This window comes from Neovison vison, chromosome 7, assembly GCF_020171115.1.
Source record: "Neovison vison isolate M4711 chromosome 7, ASM_NN_V1, whole genome shotgun sequence".
NCBI classification, from domain to species: Eukaryota; Metazoa; Chordata; class Mammalia; order Carnivora; family Mustelidae; genus Neogale; species Neogale vison.
Genome location: NC_058097.1, coordinates 164,634,049 through 164,650,966, shown reverse-complemented (window position 1 = coordinate 164,650,966; position 16,918 = coordinate 164,634,049). Strand labels below are relative to the sequence as shown.

The window sequence follows — 16,918 nt, the reverse complement described above, 5'->3', positions numbered from 1 at the left end:
TGAGCTACTCAGGTGTCCCAAATTTAGTTAACTCATTAATAAATAAACTCTTTTAGTCTGTTTTTTTTTTTTATTTCTTTGCTTGTTGCAGAATTTGAGCTTCTCTTTGATAAAAAGAACAGTGTCTTAAGTTCCTAGTCATGGAGGCATTCATTCAACAACTACAGTAGAGTAGAAGAGGATGAGTAAAATCTGAATTCATGCCCTCAAAGAAATGATAAATTTGCTAGTCATGTGATAATAAATTAACTAATAAATTGGCACATGTTATAACTAGATAGCATTAATTGCTTCATGATAGAATTAAACAATAAAATTTACTAATGCAGAATGAGGTAACTAGCCTTGAGGAAGAAAGTTGGTATTTATGAAGGATAAGGTATGTTTAGACACTTATTCTAGGTAACTGTGAACATAAAAATATAGTAAATTAGCAGTGCCTGGATTTGAGTTCTCTCACCACTTGCTAACTACTATGAACTGGGCAGATTATATAATTTGTATGAAGTTTTTTTGTTTGTGTACTGGAGATAATAGTAGCTACTTAATTTATGAGGATTAAATTAGTTAATACATTGCTTTAAGCAGTGTTTTTGGCACTTAGTGTTTATGTATCTATGCAAACAACGTATATTGGTGTATGTCTATAGATTTATGTATAGATAGAGATATGTAGATATTTGCTACAGTTTAAAATATTTTCCATGGTTACTGTAGTGTTAATTATTTTATTTATTTATTTATTTATTTATTTATTTATTTTCTTAAAGATTTTATTTATTTATTTGACAGAGAGAGATCACAAGTAGGCAGAGAGGCAGGCAGAGAGAGAGAGGAGGAAGCAGGCTCCCTGCTGAGCAGAGAGCCCGATGCGGGACTCGATCCCAGGACGCTGAGATCATGACCTGAGCCGAAGGCAGTGGCTTTACCCACTGAGCCACCCAGGCGCCCCTATTTATTTATTTTTTAAAGATTTTATTCATTTATTTGACGGAGAGGCAGAGATCACAAGCAGGCAGAGAGGCAGGCAGAGAGAGGGGGGGGGAAGCAGGCTCCCTGCCAAGCAGAGAGCCCAATGTGGGGCTCAATCCCAGGGCCCTGAGACATGACCTGAGCCGAAGGCAGAGGCTTTAACCCACTGAACCAACCAGGCACCCCAATAATTTTATTTTTAATGGTGGCATAGTATTCAGTTCCATAGGGGTGCCATTATTTAATTTTCTTTGAGATTCATTTTCACTTTATTTTTTTAAGTTATTATTATTTAAGATTTATTTATTTGACTCAGAAAGAGCAAGAGAGTATGCACGCATGAGCACAAGCAGGGGTGAGCAGCAGGCAGAGGAAGAGGCAGAAGCACCCTGCTGAGCAGAGAGCTCAATGCAGGACTGGATCCCAGGACCCTGGGATCATGACCTGAGCAGAAGGCAGATACTTAATTGACTGAGCCACCCAGGCGCCCCTCATTTTCATTTTAGATGAGAAATATTTTCATTGTTGAACTCAAATGATTTTTTCTCTATTTTTTTTTACTTTAATTTCAAGATCACAAAGTATTTAGATGGGTAGCAGTACTGGCTTGTTTTATTTCTTATTTTTGAGATCTAAATTTAAATTTTAAATGAATGTCTACCAAAGAAGCCAAGAGCTTTTAAATTAATTCTTTTGGGTCTGCAAATGGTATCCCAAAGTTTAACTGAATAGTTTAATTGCCCTCTTTTGAAGAATTTAAAGTAGCTACAGCCTTGTGATTATCACTGGGTTACTCAGTGTTGGGAAATTTTGGCAGATGGTATACAGTCATCATTCAGAAACTAGTTATATTGTCTTTTCCAGCTTGAATTAGGAGAACATTAGCATTGAAGTTTGCATTTTGAATTAGCATGTGCAAAATTGTTTCCTGCTAAATGTTTGTCATCAAATGACGTTTTGTTTAAAAAAATTAATGGAGCATGTTACTATGGCAGCCTCAGAAAAAAAATAGCTGAAGCACTGGGTTACTTTTGGACAACCTTTTAAGTCCTTTATTACCTTTGGGTATACATGCATGATAATCTTTTGGAAAACTAATATGGTAAATCAGCCATTAATAGCTTACTTTTATTACTTAGAGTTGCATTTACTTTAGCAAATTCTGCTTGGGGTTAATACTGGGGATAGGGCAAGCAAATAAAGAATGAAAAAATGCCATATTTAGGGCGCCTGGTTGGCTCAGTGGGTTAAGCCGCTGCCTTGGGCTCAGGTCATGATCTCAGGGTTCTGGGATCGAGTTCCGCATCGGGCTCTCTGCCCAGCGGGGAGTCTGCATCCTCCCCCTCTCTCTGCCTGCCTCTCTGCCTGCTTGTGATCTCTCTCTCTGTCAAATAAATAAAATCAAATCTTAAAAAAAAATGCCATATTCACTGTTAAAATATTTTTCACACTATTTTATACCTTTGCCAGTAAATAAAAGGTAACATTAATATGAAATAATTTAGAATAAGTGTGCTCTTTTGAGTAAACTATCTCAAGCTCACTTTAAAAAATCCTGATTCTCTCTTTCAGTACAATGTCCTATCATTACCAAATATGGTGGCCAGGAAAATGGTTAAATAAATTACCAATATGCCTGTGGAAGATGAATTGCAGTTCAGTATTTGCTTCCCTTTGCAAAATGTTTTGTTCTAATTCATCTGATTTTGTGAAAAATACATCATGTTGTGGTATTCAGTAACAGGCAGTTGAACTTTCTCCCATATATTCCAGTCATGTGCCATCTGAAATCTCTTCTTCAAAGCTGTCTGATAGCTCTTACTCCCTTCGTTAAAACACATATTCATTAGGGGTGCCTGGGTGGCTCAGTGGGTTGGGCCTCTGTCTTCAGCTGGGGTCATGATCTCAGGGTCCTGGGATCGAGCCCCACATCGGGCTCTGCTCAGTGTAGAGCCTGATTCCCCCTCTCCCTCTGCCTGCCTCCCTGCCTACTTGTGAACTCTGTCAAATAAATAAATAAATAATCTTTAAAAAAAAAACAAACACCCATATGTTCATTAAATTAAGGCCCATATTTATTAAGCTGGGTGCTTTTAAATGTAGGGAAGAAAGAACAAAGTAGGTCTCTGCACTTAAGCTTATTCAATACTATCGGGTAGACATACAGGTTACAGATTCTGTGTAAAGAGATTTTTAGTTATTATGGGAGAAAGTAATTTTAAACCAGCTTAAGCAGAGGAATTTATTGGCTTACATAAATGAAAAGACTGGTCTTGGACATGGGTTGGATCCCGACACTTAATGTAATATCCAGAATCTATTCCATTTTATTTATCATAGCTTTGCTCTCTTCTGGTTTGAATCTGTTCTCGGGCAGCATCTCCTTCAGTGAGTAGTGGCAAAGATGGCCACAGCGATGCCAGACTTAAATCCCATAAATTTAGCAGCTTCGGTGATAGACTTCCTTTCCAAATAGTTTCAGAAGTCTTGGGATTAACTCTAATTGGCCAGACGGGTCCTCTGATGTGGTTGTGGGTGGGAGGACTAAGGATGTTGGAGCCCTATTTGAACTAGATGTAACAAAACAGAGATGACAGGATTGCAAAAAGGAAGTTATAATTTCTACTATCAGAAGAAAGGATATTGATGAGGCAAAAACAGCATAAAGTCTATGAAAATTAAGATAGAAGTTTTATATGAGCTGAAAAGATAGTTTCTAAGAGGAGCTGCTTAAGAAAAGTTTCAGGTGTCTGTATTTGCACTGGGCCCTGAAGGACAATTATAATTTTTCCAAGGCAGAATGAGTAAAGAAAGGACTTTCTAGGTCACTCACTTGAGAATTTTGGCAGTGAAAAAAGAATATTAAAATGAAAGCTACTGGAGTCTAAAGAGGAATGTTAAGGTTTTTTTCCACCTCAGTGTGTACAAAACTTGAGCATTTTTATGGCAGAGGAGCAGAAGCAAGTAAGAGAAAATAATGCAGAGGAGGCAGTCACTGATAAGTAGGGGAATTCAGTGGGATTAAGCATATAAAAGGAAAGGATTTAGGAAGGAAAAGGGAACTGTTCATTCTGTGAGGATACTTGAAGGAAGGAAGGTGGTAGTGGTGGCTGTGAAAGTTAAGATGGAAATTTGCTGTTAAATTGGTAATTGGCTTTTGCTTTCTGAAAGTGAGAAGGAAAGATTGACCAGTTATCTGTTGCCCTGTACTAAGCCATTCATTCCAAAATGATTTTGTGGGTTAGCAATTTGGCTTGAACTCAGGGTAGGTGGTTTTTTCTGCTGTCTTATCTTGGGTCAGTAATGTGGATGTGGCCATTTGGACTGTGGATGAATGGTCTAAGGTGGTGGCTTTGCTCATATTTGCTGGTTGGTGATGACTGTTGGCTGTACCTTTTTCTCCTAGTGCTCTCTCATAGGAGCCTTCCCATGGCAGTGGCTGCACTGAAAAAAGGAAGAGATGAAGCAGTCAGGCTCTCATGAACTTGGAACTCCCACAGTGTCACTTCTTTTATATTGTATTGGACAAAGCAAGTCACACAGAGAACTAGACTCCCACCCTTTATGGGAGGAGAAGCGAAGTAACTTTATAAAGGGGAAGTGTGTGCTGAAGTGGGAGGAATTTGTACCTCTTCTTCCCCATCCAACATTTTGTGAAAATTTTCAGTCATGCGGCCAAGTTGAAAGGATTTCAAAGTTAATACCCATATGCTTACCAACTAGATTGTTCTATTAATATTTTCCTGTACTTGCTTTAGCACATGTTTATCCATCTATCCCTCTCTCAGCTAATTAACTTATATTACTTTTTGTTGAATTTCAGAGTAAATAGTAGATGTCAGTTTTTTCCTCTACGTAGTCTGTATAGATTTAGTAAAAGTCAGTATCTTTACAGTTTTTCTTGAGATGAGATGTTTGTGTATAATGAAGTATACAAATTTAAGTGTGCATTGTGCCTGGTTTTGCAGTCTACCACAGAAGGGAAAAATATGGAAAAGCTTTTCAGTGAAATGCCTCAGAAGTTTAACTACAGTTGTATAAAAAGACTTGCAAAGGATGTCTTCCTTGACTATCTCTTTATGTCCTCATCACTAGTAATTTTTTCATTTAGTGTTACCTCAGCACTTAGGATTTTCATTTGTTTTACATTAATCTGAAATCACTTTGAGTGTTTCCTTACCTCCTATCATTAAACATATTTTTTATATACTATAGACAAGCACTGTGCTAGAAAAATGATGTAAGTAAGAGCTCCCTTGATTTCTTTTTTTTTTTAATATTTTATTTATTTGACAGGCAGAGATCACAAGTAGACAGAGAGGCAGGCAGAGAGGGGGGATGGGAAGCAGGCTCCCCGCCGAGCAGAGATCCAGATAGGGGGCTCCATCCCAAGACCCTGGGATCATGACCTCAGCTGAAAGCAGAGGCTTTAACCCACTGAGCCACCAGGCACCCTGCTCCCTTGATTTCTAGGTGTTCAAACTAGGTGAATCTCAAATCAGTTTAGATTAATAATAGATGTGATTTATTTAATGCTTATGCTCAAGGTCAATAATAAGCACTTTTCAGTTGAATTGTTTCATTTAATCCTTCTAATTTAGGAGATAGATACTTTCTCATTTTAAAAAGTTAGGAAACTGGGGCATTAAAGCCTCTGCCTTCAGCTCAGATCATGATCCCAGGGTCCTGGGATCAAGCCCCAAAACGGGCTCTCTGCTCAGTGGGGAGCCTGCTTCCTCCCCTCTCTCTCTCTGCCTGCCTCTCTGCCTACTTGTGATCTCTGTCTGTGAAATAAATAAATATTGTTTTAAAAAAGTTAGGAAACTAAGGCATGTGGGGAAGTTTTCACTTCCCCAGGTTCTTACAGCTTCATAAATCAAGCTGATGTGACTCCAGACCCATAATTAATCCCTGATTCGTATTGATAAGAAAAGCAAGAAATGTGCCCTGTTACACAGTAGCTAACTGGTCATTTTGCTTCATACAGTAATTTTGATCTGAACTATGTTTATCTTACGTAGAAGACTACGAATTTTTTTGAACTGATGAGATAGTTTAATAAACTATTTCTTATAGCTTATGAATAAATATTTTAGCAATTTAAAAAGGAAGAATTTTAAGATTATAACTCTTTTCTTAAACTCTGTGCCCAGTATGGGGCTTAGACTGATAACCCTGAGATCAAGAGTTGCATACTCCACCAGTTGAGCCAGCCAGATACCCCAGTATTACAACTAATGATTTAACTTCAGATAACCCAATAGAAGTGTGGTCAAAACTGACAAATTCAGCCATAATTTAACCTTTGAGAGGAGTATTACAACTACTCCTATTTTTCTGATCTTTGTTACATTATACATTAATAGTTATAGAATACTATAACCCCTTAATCAATTTTTCATATGTGTTTTGATAATCCTTGATTTTGTTGATTAGATATTGAGTACTTTTATTGCTAATTGGCTTATGAGTAATTTAACAAATAGCAAAAGATTGAAACCATTTGAACTTGCTATTTGCATAACAGTAAGCCCTGTTTAAACTCTTGGCAATATGTGACTAGCCCTTAAGTTGTTTTGTGCCAAGAGTCCTGCGGAAAGTGCCATTGGTTAACAGCGCCACTGAGACACCTAAAATGAAAGGTTCTTAAGTTCATTTACAGTGCTAGCTTTCCTGTTAGGTCAGGGAATGAGGTAAAGTCATGTATGATTAAACATATCCCTTAACCCAGCATTGTGTAGATATTTTTAAAATGTTTCTTCACCCAGATGTCCCACAACTGTTCATTTTATTTTATTTGGTTGTTTATGTGTAAGTGGCTTTAAATCCTAAATCATATGAGGTAGGTTACAAACAAAATAAATCTATTTGTGTTTTTAAAAAATCTAATTGAGGTTTATGTTTATTTTTATGTATAGGTCTTGCCATCTTGGAAGCTACAAGAAAAAATATATTAGGGAAGGTTTGGTCTTTTAAGTGGACATGGCTCAGATATCCAGCAATAATGGATTTAAACAGTGTTCATCACATTTGGAACCAACAAGAACAAAAGAAGTGGACAAAGAAGAAGCATTACAGATGGAAGCAGAAGCTTTAGCAAAACTGCAAAAGGATAGACGAGTGACTGATCATCAGAGAGGCTTTGAGTTGTCAAGCAACACCAGACAAAAAGCACAAGTTTATAACAAACAGGATTATGATCTCATGGTGTTTCCTGAATCTGATACCCAAAAAAGAGCAGTAGATATTGATGTAGAAAAGCTTACCCAAGCTGAACTTGAGAAACTATTGCTGGATGACAGTTTCGAAACTAGGAAAACACCTGTCTTGCCAGTTACTCCTGTTCTGAGCCCTTCATTTTCAACACAGGTCTATCTTAGACCTACTATTCAGAGAGGACAGTGGCCACCTGGATTATCTGGGCCTTCCACTTACACTTTACCTTCTATTTATCAGTCAACTTATAGCAGTAAACAGACTGTATTCCAGAATGGCTTCAATCCAAGAATGCCTGCTTTTCCATCCACAGAACCTATATATTTAACTTTCCCAGGACAGTCTCCATATTTTTCATACCCTTTGACACCTGCCACGCCCTTTCATCCACAGGGAAGCTTACCTGTCTATCGTCCAGTAGTCAGTCCTGACATGGCAAAGCTGTTTGACAAAATAGCTAGTACATCAGAATTTTTAAAAAATGGAAAAGCAAGGACTGATTTGGAGATCACAGATCCAAAAGCAACAGTCAGCAATCTACAGGTATCTCCAAAGTCTGAAGATATAAGTAAATTTGACTGGTTAGACTTGGATCCCCTAAGTAAACCTAAGGTGGACAATGTAGAGGTATTAGATCATGAAGAAGAGAAAAGTATTCCAGGTTTACTAGCAGAGGATCCTTGGGATGCTGTTCTTCTTGAAGAGCGATCACCAACAAGTGGTCACCTTGAAAGTAAGGTGAATGGAAAATCTCCTTCTGGGGCAACAGTAACAAGAAGCCAGTCTTTAAATATTCGAACAACTCAGTTTACAAAAGTCCAGGGCCAAGTATCTCAGGTATAGTCTTTTCTTACTAACTTCTCAAACTTAGTAGTATAACACAGAATTCATGTTAAGTATATAATTTATTAGGTAAAAGAACTGTTTGTCATTTTGAATCTAGTTTCTTTATTCTTAAATGTGCTGTGAATCTTAGATTGTGTGGGAAAGAATTAAATGTGTTTAGGTCAATTGAATAATTAGTTGCTATTAATATTTTTAATAGGATTATAAATTTAAAAACCTAATCAAGGATCTAGCTGTCACTGATAAGCTCTTATTTAAGATAATTTTTATGTCTCTCCCTATCCTCTCATTATACATGGTCCTACTTTCTCTTCTTTATCTCTTTAATTTTTCAGGGTAAACAAGGAATTTTGGGTTTTAACCCCATTATGGAAAATTTCCCATATATTATTTTGTTGATTTTAACTGTGAATGAATGAATGGAAGAGCAAGAGGAAGGGAAGTAAAAGCCAATGAAGGTCTCTCTGTAAACACCTATATTGATAAAAGTCAAGTTTGGAACTATAGCCTATGTGGTGTAGTTGCCGAGTTCATATCATCTTACTATCTGTAAAATTAGTTAAGGGTAGCTGGGAAAGGATGTCTTCCTCCCTCAGAAGAGAGGCAGCAGGGTTTAGACTTCTCCTTTCAAAATACAGTATATCATTACAGATTTCTATTTTGCTCCTATATCTATGGATCTTGGGAATATTTAAGCCTCATTCTCCCCTTAATGTGAATTCTAGCATTTGGCTAATAAGATCAGCCCTTAACTACTCTTTAGGAGCTGGTAACCAACTAGCCTTTAGGGAAGGAGAAGTGAATTTTTTTTTTTTTATAAAGATTTTATTTATTTGCCAGAGAGAGAGAGCAAGCAAGCGAGCATCAGGCAGAGGGAGAAGCAGACTCCTGGCTGAGCAGGAATCTTGATGCGGGACTTGATCACAGGACCCAGGGATCTTGACCCAAGTCAAAGGCAGACATTTAACTGACTGAGCCATCCCAGGCATCCTGCAAATTTTTTATTATTTTTTTTTTAATTCAGTTAGGGTTGCCTGAGTGGCTCAGTCAGTTGAGCATCTGCCTTCAACTGAGGTCATGATCCTGGGGTCCTGGGATGGAGCCCCTAGTCATGCTCCTTGCTTGGTGGGGAGCCTGCTCCTTCTTCCTCTGCCTGCCATTTCCCCTGCTTGTGCTTACCCTCTCTTTCTGTTGAATAAATGGATAAAATCTTTAAAAAAAAAAAATTTTAAATTCAATTAGCTCACACATAGTACACCATTAGTTTCAGATGTAGTGTTCAATAATTTATCAGTTGCTCCTCACATCACGTGCCTTAATGCCCATTATCCAGTTACCCCATCCCTTCACCCACGAATAATCAAATTTTGCATGATTTTGGATGGGTGTATCTTGAATTGTGACTTTGAAAAGCCATTTTGGAGAAAGAAGCAGGTAGTAAGGAAGCTTAGGAAAAAAGATGAGGACATTATCAGAAGAAAGAGGAAAATCTTAATTTCCTCTTTTTTTTTTTTTTTTTTTAAAGATTTTATTTATTTATTTGACAGAGAGAGATTACAAGTAGGCATAAAGGCAGGCAGAGAGAGAGAGAGGAGGAAGCAGGTTCCCTGCTGAGCAGAGAGCCCGATGCGGGACTCGATCCCAGGACCCTGAGACCATGACCTGAGCCGAAGGCAGCGGCCTAACCCACTGAGCCACCCAGGTGCCCTTAATTTCCTCTTTTTGCCAGATACAGTGTTTTATAAATGTATTTTGACTACAGCTCACATTAAGAATATGTTAAGCTCTTTTAAGCTTTTCAATATTTACAAATTCAGTCACATAATCTCTTAATACTTTAAAAAATTGCAAGTTAAATTTTAAATTGGAATCCTAAATACAGTGTCAAATTATTTTCTCTTAATATCTCTGTCATTTTGTTGTGGTTTTTGTTGTGTATTTTGACAAAATAGCAGTCATTTTCTAAAGTATTTAAAAGGAGAAGGGGAAACTTTAAGCCATGAGTCATCCAATAAAAAAAAAAAAAGCAGGGGCAGAGGGGGAATATACCTAGAAGAGGAATTGCTGGTAATTCTGTTTAGCTTTTTGAGGCATTACCAAACTTCTTTCCATAGTGGTTGCACCATTTTACATCCCACCAGCAATGTTTGAGAGTTGCGGTTTCTTCACATCCTTGCCAGTACTGTTATTTTCCATTTTTTAGATTATAGCCATCCTGATGGATAGGAAGCATATCATTGTGGTTTTGATTTACATTTCCTGATTAATGATGAGCATCTTTTCATGTGCTTAATTGGCCATTTGTATATCGTTTTTAGAGAAATGTCTGTTTAAATCATTTGCTCATTCTACAAATTGGATTGGTTTTAGCAACTTTATTCATAATAGTCCCAAATTGGAAATAACCCCAATTAACTGATAAATGGGTAAACCAAAGTGTTATGTTCATACAGTGGAATATTGCCTACAAAAAAAGAGTGAAGTCCTAGTATATATAATAGATGAACCTTAAAAACATAAATGAAAGAAGCAGGATAAAAAAGACCATGTATTGTATGATTCATTTTATATCATATGTCCAGAGAAGGCAAATCCAGAGAGAAAGGAAGCACACCAGTATTTTCCAGGGGTGTGGGAAGGTAGGAATGAAGGTGATTGCTTAGTAGGTGCAGGGGTTTTGGGGGTGATGAAAATGTTCTAGAATTAGACCATTTCAGGGCGCCTGGGTGGCTAGGGGGGTTAAGCCTCTGCCTTCGGCTCAGGGCATGATCCCAGAGCCCCCCATGGCATCAGGCTTCCTGCTCAGCAGGGAACCTGCTTCCTCCTGTCTCTCTGCCTGCCTCTCTGCGTACTTGTGATCTCTCTCTATCAAATAAATAAATAAAATCTTAAAAAAAAAAAAGAATTAGACCATTTCAGTGTTCTTATCATAGTGGTGGTGACCACACAACATTGTGAATGTACTGAAAGCCAGTGAATTGTACGTTTTAGTTTTTTTTTTTTTTTTAAGATTTTATTTATTTATTTGTCAGAGAGAGAGGGAGAGAGAGCGAGCACAGGCAGACAGAGAGGCAGGCAGAGGCAGAGGGAGAAGCAGGCTCCCTGCCAAGCAAGGAGCCCGATGTGGGACTCAATCCCAGGGTGCTGGGATTATGACCTGAGCTGAAGGCAGCTGCTTAACCAACTGAGCCACCCAGTACGTTTTTAAATGGTTAAAACAGCCTATCCTGCTCAGGTCAGGTCACTGCCGGATTCACATTTCAGTCAGCGTTCCAGTGGAGAGATCCTTCCCCAAGTGTGGGTCTTCTTTTTATGGGTGAAGCATGAGGGATTAGGGATTTCAGCTGTTTTCAGGAATTGTTTGGGAAGGGCAGCTGCCTAGAACTTACAGATCTCAGGAACTGTGGAAAGTTGCAGTGTCTGCTATCAAAGAAAAGGAAGCTGCTAGTCTTGTAGGGAGCTAAGTGTAGGCTTAGTCCTCCTACTGGTAGAAGACAGAAAGCCCTTGATTGTCCATGCAATTCCGAATGAGCATCCAGGTTACTTTGAAATAATCCTGCTCCTTGCATCACACCTTTGTATGTATGTATTCACATCTCTACAATATATGCATTATGACCACAATACATAGATTATCTTGAATTTAATAAAATATTTATAAATGACTGGTTTATTTCATTATCTGTCTCAAATTCTAACTTTCTCAGGATTGGAAAGTCATTTATCCTAAAGGAAACATTATTCCAGCTCGGCAAGAAGCCTGCTTCTCCCTGTCCTCCCTGCTTGTGCTTTCTGTAGCTTTCTCTGTTCCTATCTCTCAGATAAATAAATGAAATCTTCAAAAAAAAAAAAAAAAAGAATTAACTAGGCTTCTAAGCATCAGTTTTAACAGAAACCTGTTAGATTTTGCTTTAAGTATGGGGCGGGCACCTGGGTGGCTCAGTCAAGTTGAGTGTCTTACCCTTGATCTCAGCTCGTCTTGATCTCAGAGTCATGAGTTTGAGGCCCAAATTGGGCTCCATGCTGGGTGTGGAGCCTATGTTAAAAAAAAAAAAGTTTCAGTATGGGATGGGGGTTAAGGATCAAGGAGTAAGCAAACTGTATGAGAAACATGAGTGTGCTAATAAGCGAGGTAAGCAAAAATAATATGACTTGAGCAGCTGAGCACTCAGGTGGGAGCTTGATTTCTAGAATGTATATATCAACAGCTTTACTAAATGGCACTATTTCTGTATTGAGGAGGCTTAGGCTACCTGCCCAGTCTTAAAGGAGTCTAACTGCAGCCTGGCTGAGGAATGCAGTTGTTAATCATTTCATTATTAAAATCCCATTTAATAATTTTGTCTGAGCACCACATTCAAAGAGGGACCACTGGCAAACTAGGGTATGTCTTGAAAAGAGACATCTGCAGTTTTCAGGAGCTAGAAGCTAAGTCCTTTAAGGAACCATTGAAAAGATTGGAAATGTTTTGTTTGAAGAAGATGATTTTTTTTAATTTTTAAAAATTTTTTTTTTTTAAGATTTTTTTTTTTTTTAATTTATTTGACAGAGAGAAATCAGAAGCAGACCGAGAGGCAGGCAGAGAGAGAGAGAGGGAAGCAGGCTCCCTGCCGAGCAGAGAGCCCGATTCGGGGCTCCATCCCAGGACCCTGAGATCATGACCTGAGCCGAAGGCAGCGGCTTAACCCACTGAGCCACCCAGGCGCCCCGATTTTTTTTTATTTTTTGAAGAGAATATTAATTGGAGATAAGTCACTTCGTGGATCTGAGTTTCTTCATCTGTGAAATAAAGATGGTCATGTGGGATCGTTGAGTGTGACAAGAATTCTTGAGATGTTTGGTGCAGCTTGGTTTATTTAATTAGAATGGGGACAGGACCCCTGGGCAAAAAAGAGCTTAAGTTGTACGAAACTGGTGGTTATATGCTTAGTGCTCAAGGGGGAGGGGATGTGCAGGGAGTATTAAATCATTAGATGTCTTTGAATTTCTACTCGTAAAACTACTTTCATAATATTTCCATGGTGCTTATCATTTAGTTTGATATTAATTATTGGTGAGATTTACATGAGACTCTTGAAGAATATAGCAACCTTTTTGAAACTGTGCAGGCTATCGGTCAGCCTTCTGGGCTAAAGGTGAACATTTTTTTGCTTCTGTCCCTTATCAGTTAAACTGGATGAGTTCTGGGATACATTTCCGGAGTAATACTTGAAGTTTGGAAAGTTCCCATGCAAGAGGAACTGGACTTTTTTCTTTCTCTGAAAGTTTTGTATTTTGAGGGCACCTGGGTTGCTCAGAGGGTTAAGCATCTGCCTTCAGCTCAGGTTGTGATCCCAGAGTCCTGGGATCAAGTCCCGAATTGGCCTCCTTGCTCATCAGGAAGTCTGCTGCTCCCTCTACTCTTCCCTCCTGCTTATGATCTCTCTTACTCTCTCTCTCTCTCAAATAAGTAAAATCTTAAAAAAAAATAATAAAGTTTTGTAGTATGGATATAGTTTCTCAAACCAATTCAGGAAGTAGGATAACTGAAAATCATGGTATTGTAAAAAAGATGAAATAGTGATATACTAAATTTCACAGTATATCAAGTATATTACCTTTGTGCTATAGTAAGTAGCATTTTTGTGCTAGATTTTAACAGACAAGTGGCAGCAGGTTCTGAAAGTTTTATAAAAAGGTTAAAATTAAGCAAATCCCATTTATGTTTTTTGATGTGAATTGAGAAATTCAAGTTAGTAACTTAATTTTAAAGTCCATTGTTCCAGAAAATAGAACAAGGACCAATGAGGAAGAAAATTCAAGGAGGCAGATAATATAGTTAAATATTGACTGTAGAACTTATAAGTAGTCATTTAATAATGATGGTTTCTATCAGGTTATTTTAAAACTTTTCCCTGATACTCATATTTGGGGGGGGGGATAGCAGTGCGTATTCTTTATAATTACTTTACATGCTGAAGTATTCATTTCCTCTAAGAATTTATGCTTTGTGGTAAAGAGTATTTTTCTTACTCAGCAAGCTTACTTCCTGTTTCCTTTTAGTGTCTTTTGTTCATAATCTAAAGGCTTTGGTTCAAATTTTTGTGACCAATACCAGGAAGAGGCAGCATAGAATTTAAAATTTGTCTTATGGCAACTTAAGTTTAAATCAGACTTTCAGTTAATATCTATAAATTTAGCTATTTTGAGCAGATTGCAAAGATTTTAGTAATCAAATTATTTTCATAGAACTGGCTTTGCAAAGTTCTATGGGTTTTAGTTCTTTCTAAAAGTTAACTGTATTAACATTATAAGCGTTTATATACCCTATTGGCAGAATCTCTATCATTAACTTTAAACAAGGGGAAATTTTTTTTTAAGATTTTAGTTATTTCATAGGGTGGTGGGGGGCAGAGGGAGAGGAGAATCCCAAGCACACTCTACACTGAAGTTTGAAGCATGTTTTGGGGCTTGATCTATAACCCTGAGATCATGACCTGAGCCAAAATCAAAAGTCACATGCTCAGCTGACTGAACCACCCAGGTGCCCCCAAGTAAGAGGGAATACTGAACAACATGATTTTCATTGTCTAGCTGATCGTAGTAAACTATTTCAATAGCTTAGTGAAGTATCTTTTTAAAACTATTTAAAAATTCATATAAAGAAGTGATTAACTTTGTTCCAAATAGTGACTGTTATAGACATATAATATTTACACACACGTGTATGTCGTGCACACACACACACACATAACACTTAAAGTATATTTATTGAAAATTTAGGGGGCTCCTGATTGGCTCAGTCATGAGCCTGCCTTTAGCTCTGGTCATTGCAGGGTCCTGGGACTGAGCCCGGTATCGGGCTTCCCGCTCAGCAGAAAGCCTGCTTCTCCCTCTCCTACTCCCCCTGCTTGTGTTCTCTCTCTAAACTGTGTCTCTCTGTCAAATAAATAAAATCTTCTAAAAAAGAAAATTTGGTGTTGTGTTCAGTCTAATTTCTGGGACAGTCTGGCATGAGCCTTGCATCTGTGTAGGTGTAAAGCTTTCCCATTCTTAAAACTGTTTTAAAAAGTATATACTGGTAGAGTTTTGTGCATTATTTCAAACCTTCATCACTTTCTTTAATCCACCCTTTCCACCTTCTCTGGTGGATGACCTTAACTACTTTTTTTTTTTTTAAAACTAGTGAGGTTAGGACCAATTTTTGTATGCATTTGCCCACCTCAGATTTGACTCATCTTTCTGGTTTGGTTGGAGGAGCTATTCTTTCACTTTTTCAAAACTTAATTCTTCCACCTCTTTTCTTGTTTTTGTCTCCCCAGATTATTTTCTACCATTACTCTTTAAAGAAGAATTTGTAGTTATTGCCTTTACAGTCTCTCCTGTTTTCATTGTATTGCAGAAACTTGTTTCTGGTAATATGAATACTAATTGCCAATCTAGTGAGCATAATCATTGTCCAACTCTTTTGCTTCATTTGCAACAGCTGACTGCATCCTTTCCTTGAAACTTCTTTTCTGTGCTCTAGTTAAATCTACTTCCTAGTTTCCTTCCCGTAATCCTCCTTTTTCTTTGTCTAGCTTCTAAACATAGGCTTTTCTCCAAGGTTTTGCTCTTGTTGTCTTTAATATCTCTTACCTGTACTCTCTTGGTTGGTGCTTAATTTTGAGGCTCCAAGTTAGGTTGAAAGCTACCGCTCTACATTCCTGCAGTGATATGACTCCTTGGTTCTCTGTGGTTGAGATGCTCCGATAGTTAATTTTATGTGTCCCTTTGATTGTGCTCAGACATTTGGTCAAACATTAATCTGGGGTTGTCTGAAGGGTGTTTCTGGATGAGATTAATATTTTAATTAATAGACTGAGTAAAGGCAGATTGCCCTCCCTATTGTGGGTGGACCTCATCCAACCAGTTCGATGCCTGAATAAAACAAAGCACCCTGACCCTACTTCTAATGAGGGGAAATTCCTCCAGCCTGACTGCCTTTGAGCTGGAACTTGGGTTTTTTCCCTGCCTTTGGACTCCCAACTGAAATATCAGCTCTTCCTGGGTCTTGAGCCTGCTGGACTAAGATGAAAACTATACCATTATCTCCGGGGTCTCCAGCTTGCCAACTGACAGACCTGTCAGTTTCTATAATTACAGGAGCCAATGCTTTATAGTAAATCTCTTTACATATTATATATGTGGGATATTGCTCTCTCATTGATCTTGATGGATGCCTACAGCCATTAGCAGAGAGAAATTTCCCAGTAGAAAATAGCAGAAATTAAATGATCCTCAAATCTGTGCCTTTAGCTCTGGAATAGGGTACTTCTAGATGGTAACCACCTACATGGATTTACAAACCTAAACTTTCTTACTAGAGAACTCCCTGTCTTCCCCCCTACAGACCTTACTTTCTTCTGTATAGCATTAGCAATTTTTTGTCTCTTTCATTTATTGAAAAATATTTGAGGATACAGTGTGTGGGTTACAGATGAATCATTCACAGGCCTAATCCTTAAAGAACTTGGTTTAGAAGGAGAGACACTGTATGTGCATATAACTGTAGTACAAAATAGAAAGCCTTGAATGCTACATAAAGGTTTGCGCAAGATCAAGGGAGAAAAGGTTATTTGATGCCTAGGTTGATTGGAATTAAAGGGAGGGATTGGGGGCAAAAGTTGAGGGAATAGGTGTAAAGTGTAAAATGTTAAAAAAAAAAGTTGTTCCAGAAAGAATGGAGAAAAACAAAAACCCTAATGTTACTATATGAGATGACACATTGGCAGTTCAGCTGTTTTTTACTTGTAGGAACAAAATGAAAACAGAACATTTTGAGTTAACTTTTCAGGTGGTATTTTTATCTTGATGTATGACTAGAGAGATAGTTGTAGTCTGTTTCTGTCACTGTCAATTGAAA

The 16,918-nt window shown here is 37.9% G+C and overlaps 1 protein-coding gene across 3 annotated transcripts in view; it reads left to right on the top strand.

Annotated features, from left to right (window-relative positions):
- Window positions 1-16,918, top strand: part of PIK3C2A (phosphatidylinositol-4-phosphate 3-kinase catalytic subunit type 2 alpha) — a 105,532-nt gene that overhangs the window by 18,456 nt on the left and 70,158 nt on the right. For all 3 annotated transcript variants that reach the window (XM_044258902.1, XM_044258901.1, XM_044258903.1), the window contains exon 2: window positions 6,891-8,025. In XM_044258902.1, coding sequence (XP_044114837.1) covers window positions 6,955-8,025 — 1,071 coding nt within the window. In that variant the 5' untranslated portion in view covers window positions 6,891-6,954. The remainder of the gene's footprint in view (window positions 1-6,890; window positions 8,026-16,918) is intronic.